This window comes from Sphaeramia orbicularis, chromosome 11 (assembly GCF_902148855.1).
Source record: "Sphaeramia orbicularis chromosome 11, fSphaOr1.1, whole genome shotgun sequence".
In the NCBI taxonomy this organism is placed as follows: Eukaryota; Metazoa; Chordata; class Actinopteri; order Kurtiformes; family Apogonidae; genus Sphaeramia; species Sphaeramia orbicularis.
In genome coordinates this window covers 26,047,339-26,067,773 of record NC_043967.1, presented here as the reverse complement: position 1 = coordinate 26,067,773, position 20,435 = coordinate 26,047,339, and the positions used below count along the sequence as shown (strand labels likewise).

General features: G+C 38.1%; 1 protein-coding gene across 2 annotated transcripts; it reads right to left on the bottom strand.

Moving 5' to 3' along the window:
• Positions 1 to 227: 227 nt before the first annotated feature.
• On the bottom strand, positions 228 to 18,171 carry sh3bp5a (SH3-domain binding protein 5a (BTK-associated)). 2 transcript variants are annotated; one of them, XM_030148170.1, is made up of 9 exons: positions 17,785 to 18,170; positions 17,232 to 17,294; positions 12,373 to 12,501; positions 5,872 to 6,036; positions 4,980 to 5,110; positions 4,636 to 4,678; positions 3,289 to 3,505; positions 2,806 to 3,165; positions 228 to 1,366 (listed from the first exon to the last, which is right to left on the bottom strand). In XM_030148170.1, exons 1-9 carry the CDS (start codon positions 17,881 to 17,883, stop codon positions 1,188 to 1,190), a joined length of 1,386 nt encoding a protein of 461 aa, XP_030004030.1. In that variant the 5' UTR covers positions 17,884 to 18,170; the 3' UTR covers positions 228 to 1,187. The 2 variants fall into 2 exon arrangements, with proteins under 2 accessions (XP_030004030.1, XP_030004031.1); XM_030148171.1 differs by lacking the exon at positions 2,806 to 3,165 and having other exon boundaries at positions 17,785 to 18,171.
• Positions 18,172 to 20,435: the final 2,264 nt, after the last annotated feature.

Genomic DNA, 20,435 nt, shown 5'->3' with positions numbered 1-20,435 from the left:
CTGCGACTTTCAGATGTTCTATTACTAGATGCTCTATTACTTTTGCTTACTTTTGCAACACACTCTTTTATTCTTTGATAATATAAGGTTATGCTTGACAGTGACAAAAATATGTGTGAATAATGACACGTTTTTGTGAAGTAAGAGCATGGGACTTCAATTCTCTATTGATCCTCTAAAACCGTCACCTCTAGGATCACCGCCAGAGATTGACATGAGAAAAAATATCTGTTATGTGAAGCACATTTATTTTGTGTTATACATACAACAAGAATAACCACAAAACATAGTTCATATACAAGAATACAGGAGTATAAATATAGAGTATTTGTACTACAGGGTAGCATTTGACTTTTTCTCAAACACACAAAAGACACACAATAAAAAAATGTCCACACACACAAATCAGATACTGATCTGCTTTTAATAACACACTCACTCACTCATTCACAAATCTCAATGGAAGACCATTAGTGTCTACAAACTCCCACTGGAGTCTCTTCTTCTGTTTGGTGCTCTGCTTACACTTCAGCTTCCATCTTCCTCTGAAAATGTCTCCATAGACTACATCTGAATTTAAGCAGGAATTACTGTGATCCAGTTTGATTTTCATCCGGTGGAGATTCAAAGCCAAAAAAAAGAGGCTCATTATTCACTTGAGGACAAAATGTCTCATAGTATTGGGAACTATAGTATTTTAACACCAAAAGTTTTACCACATGAACTTGGACACATTGGTAATAAGCTACACTACTGCTGAGAGGCTCTAAATTGTGCTAATGGGTTGGAAATTACATAACATGTATAATGCAGAAGGAAATGTATTTATGGCACAAAAAAGGTGTTCTTCTCTCATCAGAAATGTTTAGTGGCATCAGTACGTTGGCAACATAGAGCATCCTCTTTACAAGAGGAAATGAAGTTCTTAAAATGACAAAGCACTAGTAATACCACTGGAGTGAAATGAGATGGTAACTCCCATTCCTACTCATGTTTGTTAGCAATACTTGTCCACATGGCTATTTAACACTGACAGACTAATGTTTAAATACAATACTATAGCACCTTTAATGTGACACCGGTCGACTTCATCTCAGAGCTCACAGTTCGCTCTCTCTCATTGGTTACGGTGAGAGCTTAAACCTACACCAGTTTTCACACTCGACGTTAACGTTAAAGGTGCAACATTAGACGCTGTTCAGCAGTAAAATGGTAGTAGCTGAGCTGGAAGAGGGGATTTCAGGGCTCGGGTAACAGGGGTCGTCCTGTTCATCTCCAGAGTCCTCTTTCTGGTTTTGTGCTACAGTTAAGGTGAGCTTCTTCAGACCGGCTTCTAATGTGGCCTCTGCTCCGTCTGCTCTGTCGCCTAAAACACACAAAGAACACATTTATAAGATAAATTACACATTTTCATCATTGGTTACTGCACAGTCAATCTATGGGATGGATGCTGAGTATAATGAACACAAGTACATAACTACAGTTGGTTATAAAGTTGACTTCCACCTTATATTTTTGTCAGTTTTGTGGATATTTTCTTAGTACTTTAGGCAGTTTCTGGAACACTTGGAATGAAAAAATATGATGTACAATTCAAGCAAATCCAAGCTGAAACGTTATGATAATAATAATAATAATAATAATAATAATAATAATAATAATAATAATAATAATAATAATAATAATAATAATAATAATAATGTATTCATTTTATATAGCGCTTTTCTATTAATGCATACTCAAAGTGTGTACAATGGATCCATTATTCATTCACTCACACATTATCATTACTATTTTATACTGTTTCACACAAATCTATTGTGTCTGGAGCTCTGTTCTATTTGTAGCAGGGGTGTGCTAATTCATCACTGAGGCTCCTGGATGTATTACCAACGATTCATATAGATATTTAACCTCCTAAGACCCACTGTCCACACTTGTGGACAAGAGTTTCACAACTTTATAAAAAAAAAACAAAGAAAAGAAAACTGTCCACCACAAAGGACATTCCATAAAAATTTTAAAAACTGCATCTGAAAAAACTGTTGCATCATGATGTTTCCAATATAGGCACTTATTTAATAAATAACAAAAAAGCTTGCACTTTGCTGGCATGTCCTGGGTCTTAGGAGGATAATGAATGCAGTGCAAAATGATTCAAGTCTATTGTAATGCAGCTTGATTTGACTCAATTCAGTGTGATATGTTGAAATACAAAAGAATATGAGCTCATGTTATTCAGTACAGTAAATCACAAATGAAAGATTAACAACCATTTTTTCCATCACATACTATATTTATTCCTCTAGTATTGCTTGCCCTGTCATGCAAAAAAAAGGAGTGTTTGACAGCAGATACAATTAAACTTTGCTCCACTATTATACTGATCTTTCTTGTTTGGTCTCCAGTTACTCTTTTATAACAGGGCTCAGTCTCTGTTGAAACCCAAAGCTTTGTTCATACACACATGAGACCTGATCTGTGGACAAGAAAGAAACACCTGGTAAAGAGTTTAGAGAGGAGGAATCAATCTACCTGTAATCTACCTGCCTTTTGTACAGCACTGTTTAAGTAATGCAGAATTAAACTCTATACTTTGTTTTCATGTAAAGCTAGGCTAACTGTATCTGTGCTCCAGCTTTGTGTTCATTGTTTAGTTTAGTCATGAAGCTGATCCTCTTTAGTATCAGTACAACTGTATAGCATATAGGGTGATATAAAGTAGTATGTACTGTATGTAGGATGCACAATCACATCAATGTTCTGTAGACATGCACACATGGATGTGATGTGATGTACACACACCTCTCTCCTGCTCGCAGTCTGGAGAGGAAGCTCCACTGCACTGGCTGCGAGGGCCCAGGAGAGGTGAGGCATGCCCAGAACCACACACTGAGTCTGGGTCATGAGAACTACAGGGGCTGGGTAACTCCACTGCACCAGGACAAGAGGAGGACCCGATGGAGATGGAGGAGGAGGAGGAGGAAGGTGAGGCGGAGATATAGGAGCAGGGGCTGAAGGGCATTTCGAGGGGTGTCAAGGCAGGGGAGGAGGGAGGGGAGGAAGATGAGGGCATGGCTCGGGATGAGGAGGGGGAGCCGGGGTCGGCCTCTTCCTCTGAGCTGCTACTGTGACTGCCCTCTTCGTCAATCGACACTGACACCACTGAAACACAACACATACAAACATTAATCATGCAGACGCACAATCACAGACGCAGGACATAAACGACCTCGTGGTGTTGATGGATGATGCTTTAGAGACACTGGACGACTTCCATATACTCACTCGATAAACCGTCTGACTCCATCTTGAAGTTAGCTATATCGTCGCTGCCTCCGTCACCCTCTGCACCGACACCCTGTTCTCTGGTTCCCATGGCGAGGGAGCGTCTCTGTGCATGGATCTCCTCAGAGATGCTCTCTAGGTTGCGTAGAGCTGCGCGATACTCTGCCTTAGCGACCACAAGTTTAGCCTGACGCTCATCCACATGATGCTTAAGTTGCTGGAAGAAATCAAATGTAGGCCCCTATTAAAACTATTTTAATTCATTAATTTTAGCATGAGATACTGTTCATGTGTTAGAAACCTTAGAATGGCCATTGAATGTGCATCACCTCCACGCCACAGAAGACTTTCTAATTTGCTGGAATTATCTGCCATACATGGACTATTACAGACTTAATGAATATATTGTATTACTAGTGTGTGACATTACAGTTTAAAGCACATTTTATATTCCAAATTGAGCTACAACTTCAGGTTTTCTTGTTGTTGTAGTTGTTGTACCAGTTAACCCCTGGAGAAGAGCTGTGTTGTTTCTATGCTGAGAACCACTCATCATAGTGGTTCTCAACTAGTCTGACCATGGGACCCTCTTATTCGCATCATCATCAAAACATGACCCACTTAAAGAATTCCACAGTGGAGAACCTTGCACTATTGTATGTTTCGATGCTTTGCAAAGAATACACTAAATGTCCACCAAAAGTGATTTAAAAGTGTTTTATTCTTTTACTCCACTACATCCTAGAGGCAAGAGCAGAACTTTTTACTTAACTTGTTTTTTTTTTCATTTACCTGACTTTTTAATTTTTGTTTGAAAACTGATCTTGTTCCTGTTCCTGTAACTGTGTTGATCTAAAAAAATGCAGAAGTATTTTTGAAGATCATTGTTGAATCCGTTTACATATATACCTTCCATATCACCCTGTCACAACCCCTTTACTCCTTTCTTTGCTATCCTATATTAAATTGTCTAGATCTACCTTTGACCTAATGACCACTGACCTAATCCTTTGTGTTATAAATGGTATATTGTCTGAATTTCTTATGTTTTTTTTTGTTTTTTTTTTAACTAAATCTAGGACATAAATATTATACTATAACCCATTTGTTTTTTTCCTTTCCATAAAGCTTCTCTTAATGTCTGTAAAAACACATTACTGACAAAACTGTGCCATTAGTGAAGGCTCTGACAGCTGCAAGCTTATATAAGCCTTTTCTTAAGCCTCGCCCCTGAGTAAGATGGTGGTAACTTGGTGCATAATGTATTGTACAGCGCCTTGTACTGAAGTCTCTCATGCGTATGTATTGTATGTAGTTAAGAAACCACAACATTCAGCATATACATACCTCAAGCTGGAGATAATACTTGGCTTTCAGCTCAAAATATGGCCTGCAGAGGGAGAAAAAGAAGAAAAACTCAGAGGGAGGATTTAGGTTGATTGTCACTGGAGAACCACTGGAAGAGTAATCCTCCTCTGTGAGCAGTCACATTCCTTGGCTCTTACAAAGGGAGCACACCCCAACACTGCCCAGCTAACACATGAAACATCTGGACTTCATCAGATGACATTAACATAGCCCCTTTTTCTCTCTCTCTCCCTCCCGAACACACACACTGAGGCCAAAGCAAGGGAAGTTTTTGTTATATTTAATTATTGAGAAGAAGGAAGAAAGAAATTCAAAGTACAGACCTGGATTTGTTAATGGAGCGTTTGAGTTTCTTCTCTAGCTGCCTCATATGGCTGATGGAGGAATTGTAATTGGCTGCTGTTTTTCTGTGTTCAGCTTCACTGCGTGTTCTTGCCTGCTCAGCTTCCATTACCTGGAATAAACAAGACAACAAGGCTTTTTTTATCTGGTTACAAAAGACTCACATGAAAACAGCTCAATCTGTAGCTTATAAATGAGGTTTGCAACCATCAAAAAAACCTACAAACTCCATCACAAACTTCACATAAACACATGAGCATGTACAGGGGTTGGACAAAATAATGGAAACACTTAACATTGTGGCATCATAGAAGGTGTTTCCATTATTTTGTCCAACCCCTGTATGAATCTTACATGTTGAACCTCACTACTGCAGCTGGACTGAAAAAAAGTGCATTTGCCTGAATACACAGAAAAGATTTAAGGTAAATGTACTTAATTTTAAACAAACGTTAGCATCATTGTCTTCAATTAAGGCTATGTTATTGTGCTACAGGAGAGACACTTTGTCTGAAAATCAGTATTGGATGTGGCTTCATCTAATGCTGAGGCATGAATATAATATTTATGCAAAGCTTTACACAACAGACCTGCCAGGAATAATGAATAAACCGCCTCAACTGTATTCTCTCTATAGCTGCACTGTGGTGTACATGAAAAGACAAAAAGGGTAGGATACTTGACTTAACAAAGCTTAGAACCAGTAACAAAATCTACATTCCTCTATTAGCAGTAATATGTACCAGGTAAAAACAAAATCAACATGCATCCACTGCCTTAATTCAAGACATGGTACTGTGGTGTAACAGACTCAAGTACAGTTGGCTTGTTGGATAAAATCTTGACATCAGCTTCCTTTTGTCGTGTACGTACCCTCTGTGTTGCATGGTTGAGCATTTCCTGCCAGGCGGAGTCAAACTGGCGGCTGTCCTCCTCCAATAGCCTCTCCTCGGCCAGGGCGATGGTTTCCTTGGCCGCACGTAGGATTTCCACGGCCCGCTGGAACTCCTGAGTGGCTTTCTGGGCTTCAACCTGCGCCTGCAGTGCAAAGAAACAAAGCACAATGTAAATACGAATTCACAACAGATAATGCTGTGTCATTTTAAGATGCTATTTACATGTGTGCTAGTAGTGCTGTGCACCTCGAGGTACTGAAATTTTCACTCAACTGTGTGAAAACAAATATCAAAGCATCAAGACAGGTTGACATTATTAATTTTAGCCATGGTATGAATAAATGGAATGGTCTTTGTGCTGACTCTAGCGTGTGTGCATCTTTTATGACCTACATTTCCTAAAGGAACCGTGGTTGATTCCTTATGACAACCGTAGAAGGACGGAGAGATTTTGCACTGCCCCCACACACACCACACACACATAGAAAGACAACTGTGCCTTGATCAAACAGATGAAAGAGGGCCTTGTCATTAAGGAAATCTGACACACTGTCAGTGGGCTCTTCCTGCTGACAGTCACACTCAATAGACCGATTATTCTCATCATTCTGGACATAATTTGGTCCCACTCGCTCCACTCAGAGAGGTGTCACATAAATGTTGGAGTTACTGGACAGCGTTAGAATAATTCAAGTCAAAGTTAAAGTTAAAGAATGAATTAAATGTTAAATATGTTAAAGAAAATCTTTACCTTGATTCCAACAGCACTCTATTTTTCAGATAAAAGCAACATAATAACCAACATTAGAGATGAAGTCAAAGGTAAATGATTACTGTATTTAGAGACATCCACTGTACATTTAACCAACATTAGGCTTTTGCAAAATTGCTGAGTTACGTTACTATGATTGGTTATTGAAAGCCTTACTATAGTGTGTGAAGCCTATACTATGCAGGAGCATAATATGTATACTGCATATTAAAGCATTGCATGCACAATATGCAATAGCATACTACTGCAACACAATATGAGGAAAATCTGTTATTTCCAATAGGATCGGTCAATACTGCAAAGACAATATGACATAAATATATAAAACTAACTTTCCTCATTAGTACAATCGTATCTGAAATGTAAAAATGAGTTCAGTAAACATTCTACCCTGTGTGTACCCAGAGGACTATCATACTTAGATTTTTGTAGCTGATACTCTGCTGTACAGGCAAATTCTTAAGTATGTGATTTCTTAGAATGATATAAGAGACTCTCCAAAGGTTAGCGTATATCTTTCAGTGGTCACACATTTTTCTCATGGCCTTTCATGGCTCTGTCTCCTACTGACCCCCGTAACATGACCCTCCCGGTGCCGTCAGCCATGTTTATGATAAAGGTTGCAACAGTGACGCAAGCGAGTGCCGATCTGCATCTTCTCACACAAAATGAAGCAAAGTACAAAAGCTGGCATCTTCAGTGTCAGCGCTGGCTCCATATCTGAGTGTCGGTTTAGATATCTTATCCAGGGCTGACAAGGCCCTCACAACAAGGTGAAGAGATAGAGGAGAGGAGTGGGGAGATAAAGGTTACTCTGGGCATGTAATATGTTAGGTTGACAAACTGGCAAAGACCAATCCCTTCTCTTTGTCCCTCATCATGACCCATTTCCCATGTTCCAAGAAGAGTGGGGGGTGGAGAGAAAACAGAAGGATGATAGATATTTGATGAGGAGAGACCCTGAATGAGAAACAGAAGGAACTGAGATTTGAACGCAATCAATCAATGGGTTTTGTCAAGTTAGTGATAAAAAACTGCCCGTCCTTCACACTTCCCGGACACAGCAGCAGTACATTTCCTTTCTCATGTGCATTATTTTAGCATTGTCATCACAATAGAGTGCTTAAGTATTTTATGTAGGCTGATCTGGAAGTTAGCATGGCATCCATAGAAGATCCATAGAAGCTTAAACTTTTACAAGAGGGTCATGTGTATTTTAGGTATGTATATTGTAAAAATGCTTAAAAATCTATATAAAAAATGCTTATTTCTGCAGTTCCCTGTAGTCTTGTGGCACAACATGCTACAACTTGTTGCTTGAAACAAAAGTAAAACACACAGTTGCCATGTTGTAACTCATCTGTGGTCTATTTATTGGTTGGATAGACAGAGTTGGTTGCTAGAGTATGTCATACAGGCTTTGCACACATAGCAAACCCCCAATCAGAATTATTCTTGATCAGTCAAACAACTAAAGTAGGCTGTACCACTGCTAGTTGTCAACTATAACCTGAAAAAGAAGTTGGAAAAATGCTAAAAAAAAAAAAAAAAAAGATGCAAAAAGACAGGTAATGTCAGTTATGAAACTAATACACTAACTAATTTCCCTCTTCATCACTTAAGAGTGGTTGCTATTTTACATTAATGTTGTGCATGTTTATATCAACTGTCTGATGTTAAAACTCAAGGGAGGATGTTTTACAGTCAAAAAATCTTAAAATTGAAGTGTTTGGTTTTTTTTTTTAGCTTTATGCCAAGTAATTCCTCCATGACAGAGTTATTCAAGTCATCTGATGAAAATTACTCTATTTTTTTCATATTTCAACATGTCACAGGAAAAACTATTGCAATGTGAGTTGTTCCCTAATAATGTACCACCCTATTCTGATCAGAGCAACTAAGCAGATGGCAAATCTTTGGCAACATGGTGAGGAACACTCATCAAAGGGCGAGGAAACACATTATCCATTATCTTTATGACTAAGAAGCCTGCTGAGCATTAGACAGCATGCAAATGAGAAGCATAGTTATCAGTTCATTAACTTGACGTGGAGCCCACATCGTACCACAGTGTCTAAGAGGCGAGCATCACAATGGGTTTGTCTGAAAGAACAAAAAACACACTGTCACCTCGTGATATCCAACATGACTGTTCATGTCACCCTGCTGAAGGCTCGTTTTGACATGTATGCATTATGTGTGTGTGAGTCTCAATGCACGTGACTCGTGTTTAATTCATGTGTCAGACACTGTCATCCTGTCTGGCACCTCTGTCTCTGCAAATTCACACCACAGTTTGAGGAGGTTAGAGGTAAAAGGACTGAGTCACATTGGAAAACAGAGAGTCAGAAAATAACAATGTACTTGAGTATGAAATTATTATATTTTTTGATACTGTGCCTATTCTCAAAATACAGGTTGATTTTTTAAGGAGTAATTTGATCACATTTTCATGGAGGAGATTTTTTCTTTTTTTGTGAAACCCTGACTAATTGAGATTTTGTTACAGGTTCTGATTAAATAAAAAGTTAATTGCATTTTTAATCAGATTTTATGCACCAAAAAGATCTCCAACAAAGATAACGCACAAAATGCTACACCAGAGGCACAAAATTGACACTTCTTGTTCTATGTAAGTGTAGCTGTAAGGGCTAAGAACACTGTGACAATGCTGAAGGTCTGTTACCAAAACAGAAACAAGTCTTCCACTAAGCTAATTTTCTCATGACTTGACTGTATGTAACATGCATTTTAATATGTCCTATATTTACATACTTCAATAAATGATCTAAGATCATTTTCACTTCTCCTGTTGGAGTGAATACAGTCAGGACCTGAATATATGGTGCATGTGGTGGTTTGTTTTTTATACCAGGAGGTTTTGTAAAATACATTTTTTAGATTCATTGTGTGCACATATACTAAGGTGATGTTCGTGTTGAAATCTGTTTTATGTTGGTAGCCACTGATATGAACTCATCCCACTTCTATGCTGACAACTGTCTAAATTTCCTATCTCCATGATAACTGCATGTACATTAATTTTTATGAATAATCTACTTCAGAATTTTCCAGCACTTCTTTTCTGCTCCTCTACAGTGACAACAGTCTGCAAGATTAGCTACACTTAGCTTGGGAACAAAGTTAGCACCAGTACAACAAACTCAGACACAAACTGGGACACAAATCTTGCATATCTACAGGCAAAGTCCCACTGGTCATTTCAGAAAAAAAAAATGTATTAAACTCATTGGTGATAAGCATTTTTTTTTTTTAAATCATGATTGAATTAAACCATCATTTATATGTATGATGTTTGTGGTAAAACTGTACAAGTATCAGACTGAAAATACATAAACAGAAAGACTACACACCCTAAAGATGAAGAGTCATTGTATCTATAATTTGTTGCGAGTTATTGAAGATGTCTGTGCAGCTTCAACATGAACAAACCTGGAGTGACATTCACCTCTTTTAATACTTTTTCACCTCACTCCTGAAGACTAAGGTCAAATACACAAAGATAATGTCTGTTTTGGTGTTGGTGATGTGTATCATGTGAAATGAGAGATGCAGTCCACTGAGCTGCTTCACACAAAACCAGATGTTATTTTACTATCTTCACCACAAACTACATCTTTCTTTACTTATGAAAGTATATTTCAAATGGACAAATATCTTGTGTTTAAATGGTGGCACAAGTCAAGTGGAATCCCAAAGTGAATTGTTTCTTAACATTGATCACTGTTCCTATTTTTTCCAAAATTAGGTCCTGTGGAATCACTGGAAGGGAGCCAGACTTTGCCTTTGTATTGAACCCTTAAAGCAATGATGAATCAAACAATGATGGACTGCAGCATTGTACCTGTTAATTATTAACATATCTTTTCAGTCTTAGCCTTTTTGCTCAAACAGCCATTTAAAATGTATACCATATAATATGCACCAATAACTTATTTCACTGAACCAGTGACTCATATTTGTATAATGGTCGTAAATGAAAATGTGCATACAGTGGTGGCCAAAATTATTAGCACACCTGACAGATCTGAAAATACTGACCTTTTTTAAAACATCCTAATCATGATTCCATTTCATAATGTTCATGAACCATGAAGATGAAGTGAGTCCTACTGTTTTCATCTACTTTTAATTTTAATGTTTGAGTAATGAGGAGGATAGACCTTGTATATTTTAAAGAACCACACAGCTGTGTCCTAAGACTCTTGAAAACCATCATTTTAACCACGATCACATCTGACAATGATTATACAAATAACATGAATTCTTCTGTGAAGGAACATAGTTGTGTGACATTGACAGTAAAATAGGCCTAACTTGTTTTTTTTATAAGAAAAATGACCTAAATCTCCTTATTATCACCATGCTCTATGGTTTACAGAGCATAATTTTATTGGTATTTTAATGGCCAATTTAAAAAAAAAAAATGGATGAAACTTCTTAAATATGATATGATAGTGTTCAAATAATTTTAACCATCTCTATACATTTTCTGATGATTTTGTCAAATTTAACAGTGGATTTGGATGAAAACCTGCAGATTCCACTGTTCTGATTGTATTTTTGAAAACATTCTTTACAATGAAACACAACCCCTGTTTTATTTTGCCAGTAGATTCTTGCCAATACACAGCCCTACAGATTAGAGGGGTGTGGAGACAGACGGCCAGACAGACAGGCAGTGGCGCAGAAAAAAATGGTGGGGTAAGCACAAAAGATAGGACAGTAGAGGCAGATTCCTCCACACACCACCCAGAGCCTGTTGGAATGTAAGGGGGAATCATGTGGGGGTTGGGGGTTGAGACCAGCTTTATGGTTGGGGGTCGGAGTAAACTGTATGTGTGTTTGTTTGTTCAAGGAGGGTCATTGAGGATAAGCCTTTGAAGTAGGTCATGAATTAAATATTAAATATTCATCCATAACTCATAACCAGACAATATGGCAGTGGAACCCAAAGCCTGTCTAAACCCTCAGAAACACACAAATACACAAAAAGCTGGTGAGGCTGTTTGATCCACGTGAAAACAGGTCCCACTCTCACGTGTAACCGTCATAGGCAAATGTTAACGGTAGGTAGTTCGTCATTCTGCAACAGATATACAAGGACACACGCGCACAAACAGTATTACACGGGCTATTTCAGTTTGACAGCTAAGCTATGACACACAAGTGTCATCCTGCTGATGAATGAGCCATAAAGCTGTTTCCTCATTGGCCCAGGACGAGGGGCATTGGACTCCAAAGTTCTGGTGATATCCAATCAGATCAAAGCCTCAATGAGTTGCAGACAGTACTAGGACATGACCCTGCACCATTTAGGGAACAAATCATTGGACAAGTTGCCCTACTTTGCAACTACCTGAAGCAACAAAACAGCAAGTATTAAAAGATTTAGCAAGAGAAGGCAAGAAAAAAAGCAAGTCTAGCTATTCGACTGTTCCTCAAAGCATTTGTGTACCGAGTGTGTGTGTGACAGTAGCTTCTTAGCGAACGTAGGTGTGACTGAGTGTAAAAATAGAAGTCACGTGACAGAGCTCCCTTTAAGTAGATATAAGCTGAGCTCTTTAAACTTCTCATCACTAATCCTCAGTAAGCTTGGCCTCACAATCTCTGTCTGCCACCTCAGAGTCACTAAGGCTTTAATTTGTGAATGTGTGTGTGTGCTGTATGTGTATGTGTGGATACCTGTCTTGCCACTTTGCGTGCTTCCCAATATGGTTTGGAGTCATCCACGGCTCGTCCAATCCTTTTCACTTGCTCATCCAGCTTCACTGTGGCCTCCACCAGGACGGCACGAAACCTCTGACGGCAGTCCTACACACAGATGAACTTATGGATCAGACTATACATAACATATGTGCTTTTATATACTTATTAAAGGTTCAGTATGTAAGATTTCTACATGCCTGTGTGTTTATGTGAAGTTTGTGTTGGAGTCTGTGTTGTGCTGGGAGTCTGTTGTTTCCTGTCTACATCCATAACAGCCTGTGCACTATGTAGAGGACTAGGGTCATTTTTTCTACAAAAATAACCTCCCTTTTGCTAAAAGTTTGCAATTTCTTTCCTTTGACATAAACTAAAACACCAAGACAAACTATAAATAAGCACATGAGCACACATGAATCCTAAAAAAACACACACCAAACCCTTATACATTAACTATTACAACACAATGAAAAATGCAAATGACCTAAATTATTTGACCTAAATTGTAAAGACACTTAGATATCTTTTATCAAGACCAACAGGGTATTTTATATACTCAGTACTGGTATTGGCATTGGCTCTGATGGTGACTGGGGAACTGGAATGACTGAATTTAAAGGAAAACAAAAACTCAACACACATAGTTATTTTGCTGTTGAGCTCCATATTCAGATTTACCTACTTACTGACTGTAGCTTAGTTTCTAATAAAGTCAAAGACAGTTATTACCAGACAGTATCAGCCTTTAAACTTCCATGACACATAATATTGCACAATTTGATCCCTGGAAAAACGGACAAAATCAAGATCAGAATATGACTTAAAAAATAAAGCACCAATGAAAAGTAAATCTAAGCATGTAGTCAAATATTTAATACTTGGTGCAAGTTTGCTAATAGTTTGAAACCAATGTTAACCCTTTAATGCCAAACGTATCATATTTGATACATGAGTTTTGAAGCCCTCTACATGATCACTGTGATATTTTTTTTCTTGAAAAACCTGATGTATACAATTAGATACAAGCAATAAACGGATAATCCTCCAGGGGGGAGGAATTCGTTCACCAAAGGCCTTTCCAGTGACACTACAAGATTGTCATTAATGAGGAAGGAGGCAGAACTTTGACAATTTTGAGAAGGAATTACCAATTGGTTTTTGTTTGTTCACAAATAATAATATTTGAGCATTGAGACCTGATGTATCAAATATGATACAAAACTGAACCTCATACATGGAAATTGATATTTGAAAAAACATTTTTTTTAGGTTGTTCAGAAGGACTAATAAGGGCTCCAGTTTCAAAGAACTGGAATTTTCTGTCAATGATTTAATGGTTCAGGCTTTACAGGGTTAAGATGATAAATGTAAAAACAATCTGCACTCTAGTATTTTATTGTAACAGTGATCATTTCTGTGTTAGGATAATGTAGATAAAGTTGCCATTCTGCCTCCAAAGCAGGTTTCCTACTTTGAGGAGCAATAAACCTAATACATGTATGAAAAACAGCTTATGTTTTGTCGTCCCAGTGGTTAGCAGCAGCATTGAGTAAACCCCACATACATTCCTGTCATGGTGAAATCATGCTTATTGTGAATAATATAGTTCAACGTCTGTGTTTATGCATGTACGTGTTTTTTGGCATGAAGCCTGAGGTGGCAGAGCAACTGTAGACTTGTTATTCACAGGTCTGACATAATCTAATCTATATGGTAGAGTTAACTGAAACAGGCCATCTGTTCTGGCTGTATGCATGTATATAAAACTGCCAGCATGTCTATATGTGCTGTAATTTGTAACGGCTTAAAGTTCAGCGACACCTGCATCCTGTTCATAACACTGAAGGAGGAATAGGGTGATAAGGGAAAAGGGAGAGGGTGCTACAGGAAACCTACTTCCTGTGACATCATTACAGTGCTTAACTTCCTTGTCCGGCACTGAGATGATCATGTGACGCAGCACATCGTCTGAGAGGTCAGTTGAGTTGCTATAAATCACACATTGTCAGCAGGTAATGAGGACACACACTCTTGGCCTCGCTGTCTTTATCTGTGACTCATTCACCGTCTTATATCTGCCACGGTACATTAGAAGTTCAGCTTTATGTTGGCAGAGCACAGAAGTTCATTTATAAGCTTGGATTTAACATCAGCCCTTGAGCTTTTCCCGAATCCTTTGAATCTACTGTACATCGTCCTTAATCAACTCCAGACTGAGCAGGAAAACAGCCTCCAGCCTGCCAGCGGCACTTTTGACGTTCTTCAGCTCCCGATTTTCATGATGAACTAGCTGCTCTGTTTTTGTTTATACCTATGCACAGAAAATGAATTATGAACTGCTCTCAGTGGATGGGTTTCTTTCTAAGCTTTCAACTTTACTGATCTAAAAGACTCTGGAAGAACATTAAAACTAGAGAGCAGCTGTTATAATTACAACATAACTACAAGCAAAAAATGTAGGCAAATCAGTAACTATAACAATAATAAAGTATATAATAAAGTATAATAAAGTAAATCAGTGTCTATAATCATTATAAAGTAATCTTGAAAGATGAAGATGTTTTTATCTTTTTTTTATTTTGCTGTCTTATTCTGATCTTATTTCATGGATTCTATGTGGTTTTAGATTATTTGGATTGTAGCATTCTTGTGTAAGTCTTTTACTTTCTTTTGTTCTGTGCATTTATGTGTTTTGTTGTGTCAGACTTCAATGGATGGTATGACTCATAGACACTGTAACACGTTACAAAAGTAATGCATTACAGTTATGGATTACTTTTTGCTGTAACGCAGCAATTTAAGGCATTACCATTTAATTTTCAGTAATAGTTTACTCGGTGCATTTTCAATAGTGCTTGCGTTGCACCACACTTTTTGCCCATAATTTAATTGCTCAAATAAAAAATAAACCTTAAAGAATCAAAAATGTGTCAGGAAAGTTCTATTTCCAATGGGTGAAGATGGCAGAAGACAGTACACTGGCCACATGGACGTATGCTCATTACTAACCCTGACCCTGCTTTACAGAAGTTTGTTAACATGATCCCTGGGATCAGCAATGACAAGGTAAGCTAATGCTTCTATGACTAGTTAGGACAGGTTAAGTTCTTTATCAACTGTGGATTTATCTACCAGTGTCCTCGGCCTTGTACTGGGGGGAGGCATTTAGGATGAGGGACTTGAACATCGTAGACCGTAGCATTACTTACTGAGCTATCTGTCCACATGTATTTTGGGGGTGCAAATTTATATGTCCCAAGGCTCTTCTATATTTTGTATTGCGGGGGGGGGGGGGGGGGGGGGGGGGTGTCTTTTAAATAACAGTAACAAGTCATGTGTAATGTATTACAGTCTGGAAGTAACTTGCACAGCATTGCTTAAATACTTCAAACCTAATTTATTTATAGATACCAATAAAAGAAAGTGAACCTGAACCTGAACTTGAAGCAGTATTGCACAATATATGTAGAAGACACTCAAGGCCTCTGCCAAGGCCTGCAATCCGCTCTCAAGTTATGACCTACATTTACTTCTTTTTTCATCCTTCAATTGCTTTATTTAATTTAAAGGTTCTGTAACTAAGCTTCTATGTGCTCCTGTGTTTACAAGATGGTTACTTTAGAGTCTTTTTTGCAGTGTTAGCTAATTGTTTGTTGATGTCAATTCACTCCATTTTTCCTCTAGGTTGCCTATATCCATAATAATAGTTTCTTGTTATTTTCTATGCAGTCAATTGGGGTTGTTTTTCTGTAAAAGTCCCTTAAGTCCTTAAAGTTCTTTAACATTTCACTTTGCAACACCACTGTCTACCAATTAGAAATGGAGTTGTCTAATGTTAACAAATGACCGCCTTACACACACAACACAAATCCTGATTTCACATGGTCATGCAAACAAACACAAACCTTATCTGTTAAATCTTTTACTGACTGTTACCGCTCTATGCCCCAAATTACCTTGGGGATCTCCAATGTTAAAGAAAGTGAACAATTCTAGCCTCCACCCCTTTTTATGCATTTGCTTTCATCAGTTTTAATGTAAATTAGTGCAAAAGTTTATGCATAAACCTGCTGACAGACAGGCAGACAGGAATGTTCACATAACCTCCGTGATAGAGGTAATGATAACTTGTCTGTTTCAACATCGAGAAGTTAATAAACACATGTGTTCTTTTGTGTTTCTCTTTCTGTTGTTTTATATTTACTCTCGGTTTGTAGAGTCTGGACATGAGCAAAGGTCTAATGAGAAACAGAAGAGGCCTACTTTGAGGAAAAGAAAACCCATAGCCTGCCTCTGGAATGTTTTGCTTTTGCTCAATAGGAACCCTTCGGCCACACATCTATATCAGCCTAACATTCATCTTTCTGCTGCTGTTTCTTCGTTGCATTTTACAGCCTTCTTCCTCTTCAGAAGTTACACAAACAAAGGTTTTGGTTGTTTTTCGAAGAAACTGTGGAGGTTGCGGGGGATTGGGATTTAATGCTCCACATGTGCCTTGCAAATCTTACATTTACAATTCAGATCACAGTTCTGTATCTTGTAGTGTGGAGAACGTATACAGCACTGTATTGTGACAAAGAAAGAGGCAGCTGCTGCTTAAGTTTTTCCACATTTTCATCCAGGGGTAACTCCTGTGGTTAGAAAATTTCCATCTTTGCTAGTCATTCTGCGTGAAAGTATTTCAACACACTGACCTTGTTGCTAAGGACATTCAACACCCATGAATGCCAAATGGTAACAAGTTTCGTAAATGTGCACTTTTGGTATTTTTATATTCACTGCTGTGAAAGGGGAATGAATACTGATGAATAATGTGGTGTTTTTTTGTAGTTCCTTACCTCCAGTTCACTCTCCCAGCGGTTAATGTCGTCGGTGGACTGGTTTAACTTCTCCAGCTCTCCCTGTTTACAGACAACATGGCACAGAAAGGCACTGGGGTGAGTGGGGAGCAGCTCTGTCTAAACAGATTCAGTATCTGAAGGCAAAACTGTGTGACTTGTGTTTACCAAATTATTGAACATGCAGGTCTGTCTGTGTGTGTGTGTGTGTGTGTGTGTGTGTGTGTGTGTGTCTGCTGTAAACATGTTAATGAGACAAATGCTCTTAAATATAATTACAACCACCTTGGGACACTTTATTGCACAGTTACAAATTGCATTTATAGCTCACACATTCCATTGACTATTCATTCTATGATATGACAATGTTATTAGTGGCTGTAATATTTGCATGATGGCAGCACATATTTCATTTTCTGCACGTACTGCACTCTATCTGGTGTGATCCTCTAAATGCAGCAGTCCTCAGTGTCATTGTGACATGACAGCCCCTTTGGGTTTCAATGTCACAGTCACTTGTGGCCACATCTGGATCTATTTCAGTAAATCTCACCTGGATTCTAGGATCCACTTCTTCTTCTTCATCTTCTTCTTCTTCCTCAGCACATTGGGTGTCTTCCTCACAATTATTCCCATTTCGCAAAGGATCCATTTTCGTGAGATGTTTTTTTTTTGTTTTGTTTTTTTTTTTGGTCTTCTTTTGGCTTAAACAGCAGAAAGGTCCTTAAACAAAGCGCGCCCCCGGGTTGCCGGACAGCAGGGTGTCCACCGGTCCTCCGCCCTCTCTATCCTTTCCAATGCGCACCTGGCATTGTTCTGGGCTTTTAAGGGTCCGGATCTTTGGTAGACCAGGGAGGCGCGTCTGTCCACGGGGTGGTTCAACACACACTGTGGAGATTCACAACCTCAGGGAGCGACAGCAGGGAAACTGGAGGACAAGAGTGAAGCAGCTGAAGAAGATGCATCCACTACATCTGGTGTGACTTTCAAAATAAAACTCATGCGTGAATTGCATTTAAAAAGACACGACTGTTAAATGGTGGGGGTTTTTTTGTTTGTTTTTCTGTCTCCTTCTTTCTTTTTTTCTCACTTTATCAATGTTGTTTTCTTTTCAGTTCTGACTGTGCGTTTGTTGATATCAAAAATGAAGCATAACGTACCAATCAGGGGATCTCAAGTCTGTACTATGATAAGGCTTTGCAATAAAAAATATCTGAAACAAAACAATATGGCTGTTGATGTAATAAATGACACAGAAATCAGTCTGTAAAACACAAATCAAAAACATCTTGGACCATCATATTTTAACCCTTTCATGCATAGTAGTTACTACAGTGGACAGCTATTCTACAGCTGTTCTCTTGTATATTTTATTTATGTATATTTTATATGTATATTATATTTTTATATTTTGTTGTTTTAGTTTCATATCAGTCAACACAGCGGACACTTATGCATCATCCCAAACACTGCAATTCATACCATTACTGTAACTTTGCTGTTCTTGATAAAGCTGATCTGCAGTAATAGGTTTTAGTGTAAATCAATGGTTAATTGTTAGACTGTAAATAACAGCTGTTGTTGGGGGTTTTTTTTAAACAAAAAGTTTTTTTTTTTGCATATTATCTCCATGAGGTGAGTAATAACTAGTGTTAGAATATGTTAAAATGTGAGAAAAAATATCAGATTAGCAGCATTAAACATGTTTTTTTTATTTCATTGTTTTCATATCATTTTCAGATATTGGGTTTTAAATACATGTTTCTTTGCTTCAAGAATAAAATTCGTGGTGTAGCTTAGACATTTTTGTAAATCTATGAAAACAAAAAACCTCAGTTGTATTGTTTTTTTTTCTTTCTTGCCCAAGGAGGAATAAAAACACTCAAGAAAAAACCTCAACTAGGGTTCTCATAATTCATGCATGAAAGGGTTAATATTATAAGGGGATTGGTGGTGTAAGTATTCTGAGCCCAGTCTACACAAATTCACCTGTACAGTGTTGGAAAAAAAAAGTTTTTGGACACCCCATGCATTTGTGATATATTGAATTTAGAATTATATTGAACTCTGCTATAAAATTGTTCCATTCTCCAAACCTACATGCTCCCTTCTGCACATGCTCTGTTCTGTCCTGGTCAAAACTGCCTGTCTCAGCAAGATAATGCCCCATTAAACACATGTTGTAACTGGGAAGAATTTAGATTTGGTGTTTTTTCTTGTTAATGATGAAAACATAAATAATCTGCATGTGTTTGGGTCTGTCTGATGCAGCCACACTTTTTGACACACAAAAAAGACAAGTATTTCGTGATAATATTTGAAATTGTGTGAAAATTTGAGGGCGTCTGAAAGCTTTTTTTCCACTAAAGTATGCATGTAAAGTTAGTCCCACCTGCACATTTGAATGTTTACTATAAACACTGATCAGCCATGATATTCTGAGCACTGACAGGCAAAGTGGTATTCATTTTGATTATCTTATTACAATGACACCTGTCAGTGGATGGGATATATCAGGCAGCAATTGAATGTGACCTATATTGAAGTCGATGTGTTAGAAACAGCAAAATGGGCAAGAGTAGAGATCTGAGCAACTTTGACAAGAGAGAAATTGTGATGGAAAAACAACTGGGTCAGATCATCTCCAGATTTTGTTCATTCCCAATGTAAAGTGGTTTGTACCTACCAAAAGTATCTAAAGAACAACAATTGGATCTCAAATAGTCAGTCATTTTTGGGATCATAATGTTATCACCTGTCTAATAGTGTTTAGGTTCCTCTTTTCCCACAAAAACAGCTCTGACCCAAGGCCTAGACTCCACTAGACCTCTGACAGTGTGCTATGGTATCTGGGACAAGACATTAATGGCAGATCCCTGAAGTCCTGGAAGTAGAGACTTGGACCTACATGGATCAGAATTATATGTCCAACACCTCTAACAGATGATGAAATAGTCTGATATGGTGATGTCCATGTTTAGTCCATTTTTGGTCAGCACTAACCACTGCAGACCAAGGACACACAACAAGATCTGCGGTTGTGGAGATGCTCTGACCCAGTCTAGGGCTACCTTCTGGTTAACACCATGCCAAGTGCTGTTGCAACTATAACCAGGTTAGTTTTTTTTTTTTTTTTTTTTTTTTTACAATGGCCCCTCTATAACTCTTGGTAGTACACCTCTATTTTATTTAAAGACACTTCTC

What these genes read in the sequence shown, in the direction of transcription:
- sh3bp5a (XM_030148170.1), bottom strand. Translation starts at nt 17,883, where the DNA reads ATGGATCCTTTGCGAAATGGGAATAATTGTGAGGAAGACACCCAATGT. An exon ending in CGCTCCATTAACAAATCCAG is followed by an intron (nt 4,679 to 4,979) that starts GTCTGTACTTTG and finishes CTCCCTCTGCAG; the next exon opens with GCCATATTTTGAGCTGAAAG. An exon ending in GGAGTCAGACGGTTTATCGA is followed by an intron (nt 3,166 to 3,288) that starts GTGAGTATATGG and finishes GTTGTGTTTCAG; the next exon opens with TGGTGTCAGTGTCGATTGAC.